Below are 5,479 nucleotides of genomic sequence, written 5' to 3' on the forward strand. Positions count from 1 at the left end.
GCCAGGCTCCATGGTTTAGGAAGGAGGATTTCTATTTTGAGGGAAGAGGAAAACGCCTGTGATTTCTAAAACACCACCTTTCTCTTTTCCTCTTTTACGTAGCTGTTTCTGTGTTCTTCGGTATGAATAAATTAGAAGCAGGACCGTCTTCACATGTCTATGTAGAAATGAAAATAGTGGCTTTTCAAAAAAGAGTCAAAAGTAGGCGGCACTTTGCGTCTGGAGGCCAGGCACATGGTTGGAGAGAAAAAGTGCGCTGTGGGCAGCCTCTGGCGTTGCTGACTGCGCTCGCCCTCAGCCTGAGAGTGTTTTCCAGAGGAAAGCGGTGTCCAGTCTGATCATTTCAGCCCAGCCAACCTGTTGTCCCCTGCCCCCAGCCGCCCAGTGTGTTTGTTTTGAAACCTAATTATTGGCCTTGTGGGTGCAAATGTCCACCTTTTGTCATAATTCAACCCTATTATTACCATTCTTTATGACTACTAAGTAGATATAACCCAAATCAGTCAAGACTTGTTACTTGTTAACTAGACTTAGGATGATCTTCTCTCCCCTATTCCTGCCAAAATGCAGCATTCTGAAATAAGCACCACTCTCTTTGCCCACCTCATTATGTGTAGAACTCGGATCCTCCTCCTGTCTTGGATCTATGGGATTTACCCAAGAATGGCAGAGATGACATTGAGGCCTAAGTTTCCAGTCTCTGAATTGCTCAGTTTGCATTACTCTCTAGAATTTTGCAGTCCATACTTTGTTGGAGCCCCACTGCTTGGAACTTACTGAGAAACAGGTGTTCACACTATTTTCTAGTAGTTACACTGATGAAAAGCTTCCCTTACATTTTTAGTATGGGAAATTGTCTCCTCCTCCTCCTCTGCAAGAGGCATTTTCTCTTCAGACCTCAAGTGAAATATGCGGGGCACCTCCACCTTTACAAAGGATACCTTCACAAATGAGCAGGAGAATGAAAAAAAAAAAAATACTACGGATTGGTTCACAACCAATTGGATTTTGCATTCCTAAAATGGTGGGTAGTTTTGTTTTGACAAAAACATTGACATTCAAGTTGCTCTCAAAACTGCTCTGAAGACATCTTTGGTGTGTTGAGATAGTCTTACCACAAGATTAACTTTCTAGCTTTTTGAGCCCTTAATCCTAACCAATTTACCTGAAAATGTCTGCTTGCCTATAGGCTTGTCGAGAGCTCAGCTTGCCTGCTAAAGGATGCTTGGGGGACAGAGGGACACTTACCTTATCATTTTTTTCCTGGTAATTCTTAGGTGAATACTTACAGAGGTAACTGGTTTACAGTTTAAGAAATCCCACTAGTGGAAGTCCTATCCTGGAAATTTGTACAGCAATGTGTCTGGTAAGGAAATCTGGAGGGCCATTCTATTTTTATTAAATTATTCAGGAAAATATTTTGATCCCCAAAGGAAGTCTCTTGAGACCCAAACCTGAACCCATATTTTGGGGGAAGGTAAAAACTCCCCACCTCCAATCTATCACGACAAAGTGTTTAAGTCAGCTGTACGTTTTATTAAAAAATAAGCACTATGCTTGGGTTTCATAAAATTCACACACGAATATATACACAGACACAAATAAAATAATATTAAAAATAAAAATCACACTTGCTTTTCAGTGGCAGTGGTCCTGGCACCCCACACACATAATGCTAACTTTTCCTTTAAAGAGATTACTTGGCCCAAGGAGACCACAGTTAGAGAACCACTAATAAAGCTGTGGCCCGTTGCCTGCAACATTTTCAATTCAGGTCTCAAAAATATATAAATAATTTAATTACAAAACCCAACAACATTTTTTTCCCTTTTGGCACAGTGAAGCATTGGTCGATAGCAGAGAAATGACCTAAGATTCTCTGACACCTTTCTCACGCTCAGTCATACCTGTAAATGCCACATACGTACACGGATGGGGCCCAGTAAACCCCAAACAGTAGTCATATCGTTTATCATATGGAATGGTTCCCTGATGTACTTTTTTGGGGAGGAGGGGGATAAATCAATAAGGGTGGGACAAAAATAGTAGGAATAAAGGGATCTTGGGCGGCAAGGAGAGAGAAAAATCTTTATGAAGGGAGGAAGGAACAGGCTTGGCCAAGAAACTAAAACAATTAAGAACTGCTTTGGTCCTCTGTAAAGCTATGAAAGTTGAAGGAAAATATTCTGGACTAAGTTATAACATTTCTGTCAAAATGCTTTAGCTTTAAGGCACGTTTGATGGAGATTTTTTTCTAAAAGTCCCATTTCCTCTGGATAGAAAGTGCAAAGCCCGGGAGCCTGCGCTCCTCGGCTCCCCGACGGCGCCACCCCTGCGGGACTCAGCCGCCACAGCACGGCTCAGGCCAGGAGCGTCTCCACCGGGTAGGGCAGGTGCGGGCCGGGGCCGCAGGCCGAGGCCGCCTGCAGGGTCGCGGGCAGCCGCAGGGGGCAGTACAGGTGCGGACCACCGCCGGCCGCCGGGCCTCGGAACTGCTTGGCGGGGGCCGGGGCCGAGAGGGGCGCGAGCAGGAGGTGCGGCGCGGGCGGTGGCGCGGCGGACGTCGCCTCGGCCCCGCGCGTGCCCAGCAGCGGTGGCTCGCCCGTGCCGTACGCGCAGAGCGGCAGCAGGGGCCCGCCGGGCGCCGCCGGCAGGAGCGCAGGGTACGCGGGCAGCGGCGGGCAGGGCGCGGCGGCCCACGGTAGCTGCGCCCTGGGGGCCGCGTTCCGGTCGTGGCGGCTGCGGAAGGGCTTGCTGAGGATGCTGTCGATGGCGAAGGAGCTGGAGAACTTGCCCGCGGGGCTGGCGCGCTCCTCCTGGCGGGCGGGCGAGCGCGCGCGGGGCGAGGCCGGGGCGGTGGGCGCGGGCGGCGGGGGCGCCGCGGCGGGCTGGGTCGAGGCCTCTTCGGGCCGCAGCCCGGGCGCGGGAGCTGTCGCTCGGTGGCTCAGGCGCTTGCGGCGGCGGCGGAAGACGCCGTCGGCGAAGGTGTATTCGCTGTTGGGGTTGAGCATCCAGTAGTTGTCCTTGCCCCAGGGCCGCGAGGGGTCGCGCAGCACCTTGACGAAGCAGTCGTTGAGCGAGAGGTTGTGGCGCACCGAGTTGCGCCAGCCCGTGTAGCTGCCGCGGAAAAAGGGGAACTTGCCCATGAGGTACTCGTTGATCTCGGCCAGCGTCAACCGCCCCCCGGCTGAGTCGCGGATAGCCATGGCGATAAGCGCGATGTACGAGTACGGGGGCTTGGGCCGCCGCGTGTACGGCTTGCTGCGCGCGCCCTCGCCGCCCCCAGCGCCGGGCCCCGCCGCGCCGGCCGCCGCGCCCCCCTCCTCCGCCGCAGCGGGGCCCTCCTCCTCCGCGCCCGTCCCGCCGCCCGCGCTCCGCTCGCTACAGGCGGCCAGATCCCCGGCGCTGGCGCCGCCGCCCGCTGCCGGGCTGTTGGCCGCGCAGTCCCCGTCCGAGCCCAAGGAGTCGTCGCCGGCCGACAGCGGAGACGGCACGTCGCTGCCGCCCGCGCCCTCCAGGTCGCTGCCCGGCTTGTTCCCGTGGGCCGAGCGCGGGGCGAACACCTCCAACTTCATGCCCGCGCACCCAGTCCCCGCCGGGCGCCGTACCCTTCTCCTTCGCGCGGTCTTGGGAAGCTGGCGCCCGGGACTGGGATTGCGATCCCAGGGCCGGGGGGCCTTGACTTTCTCTCCCGGGAGCTTTCCCTGGTCTTGCGAGACAGTCACTTTTCCGTAGAAGAGTCGTCTTCCGCTAGAAATTTTCTTTGGAGGGCCTGTGAGTGTTGGGTGGACTGAGAGGAGCGGAGAGGGAGGAGTTGGGTGGGTGCCACCTTCAGTTCGAGGATTAGAGACTTTGAGGTGAGTTGAGGGTGGCTGCGGTTCCACCCTCTGGTGCCCGAGCGCTCCGGGCTTAGAATTTCCTGCTGGAGGGAAGAAGCGTTCGCATCTGCTATTCGTTAAAAGAGCCTAGGAGGGGTTCTTCACTGGCAGTCCCAGGTCCCGTGCAGGCGTCCTCGGGCGCGGATATGGTGCTGGATGCCGTGCGCGCCTCGGCCGGGGAAAGGTCCGGCGCTTTTAGGCCTGAGCACCCTCGGAGCCGAGTCCGCGGGGCCGCAGCGCCCGCAGCCGCCTTCCCGCCCCCGGCCTCCGGGGCAGCATATCCGCGCTGGCCAGCCGCGGCTGCGTGTCGCCTCCACCTTCGGCCCGGCCCAATATAACCCTGCGGCAGCACCGCGGGGGCGGAGCCTGGGCGGCGACGGCAAGCGGTTGGCGGAACTAGGTGGCCAAGGTGGCCGCGGCTCCCACGCGGGCTCTCACCAGGCCGAGGCCAGGCTACGGCGCGGCGACGAAGTCGCCCCGCGCAGGTGTTTGTTTTGGGTCCGGCCGGCCCCGCCCTCCTCCTCCCGCCAATGGGGAGCGCGCGCGCCGCTGGGCTGTGCGCGTGTCTGCGAGTGTGCGTGTGCGCGCGCGGGGCGGCCCCGCCCGCCCGCTCCTCCGCTCAGGTGAGAGCGCCCGGCCCCTGGTATCCCGCGGGGGGGGGGGGAGGGGGGAGGTTCCCGCGCCCTGGCGTTCCGGGAGGCGATTTGGGCGTGTGTGCCTGGCACAGGAAAACTGCATGGTACCCCTAGGGGGACACCTGAAAGGGCTGGGCCTAAGCCGCGCGCGGCGTTGCTTGCTTCTCCAGCAGTGAAATGGTGCTTCCTAGGAACCCAACCTCCCTGGTCTCCGCCAGGTGTCGAACAGCAGGAACCGCGCGGGACATACTTGGCAGTGATCCCTTTCCGGAGCCACGTGCTGCCCCTTCATATGTTTTCATTTCAGAGACTATCTATCTTTGTTTTCTAAAATACTGGGCTTGAAATTGTGCGCGCCTTTCGGATGACCTTGATTCTTGCTCACTAAATGGGCTCTGACTTTCACTTTTCTTTTGTCTTACTTTACCTTTTTCTTTACCTGGTTGGTGGCTCTTGGGGCAGGGCAGCAGCATCCCCCTCTTCCCGTGGGGCCGCTGTGTCTGGCGCGGGTGCCAGGCTTTGCCTACGCTTGGGCCCTTGCGGAAGCCTCAGAAGCCGCCGAGCTCAGCCGCGCTTTTCCCGGTCTCGACGGTCAACAGGAACGACTGGGAGGGCGTGTTCCCGGGCCGGGGCGAGAGCGAGACGTGTTAATGGCCATTTCTTTCCAAAACTCCTTTAGAACTTTTGCTGTGGCTTCAGTGACACCGATGTTGGAAGGTATCGAAAGGGGAAACCATTCTCCATCGCTAGGGGCCTGATCCCACCGGAGAGTCCACAGTCCAGGGAAAGGACGCCCCGCCCTCTGGGAAGGGTGCACTCTAACCCGCTGCCCTACCACGCCGAAGTTTCCTCCTTTTTCCTGCCTTTGTTGCAAACAGCGACGGAGCCGGGAGTAGGTGGGAGCTCACCTTTGATGTTTATTTTATTACTTTCCACCATTTGTGTAGAAAACGTACACAGTCCTCT

The 5,479-nt window shown here is 57.1% G+C and overlaps 1 protein-coding gene across 1 annotated transcript; it reads right to left on the bottom strand.

Annotated features, from left to right (window-relative positions):
- Positions 1–2,360: 2,360 nt before the first annotated feature.
- Positions 2,361–3,575, bottom strand: FOXQ1 (forkhead box Q1). The gene has a single exon (XM_069493523.1). The coding sequence runs from the start codon at positions 3,573–3,575 to the stop codon at positions 2,361–2,363; it is 1,215 nt and encodes a 404-aa protein (XP_069349624.1).
- Positions 3,576–5,479: the final 1,904 nt, after the last annotated feature.

The sequence above is a fragment of the Eulemur rufifrons genome, chromosome 18 (genome assembly GCF_041146395.1).
Source record: "Eulemur rufifrons isolate Redbay chromosome 18, OSU_ERuf_1, whole genome shotgun sequence".
Taxonomy (NCBI): domain Eukaryota; kingdom Metazoa; phylum Chordata; class Mammalia; order Primates; family Lemuridae; genus Eulemur; species Eulemur rufifrons.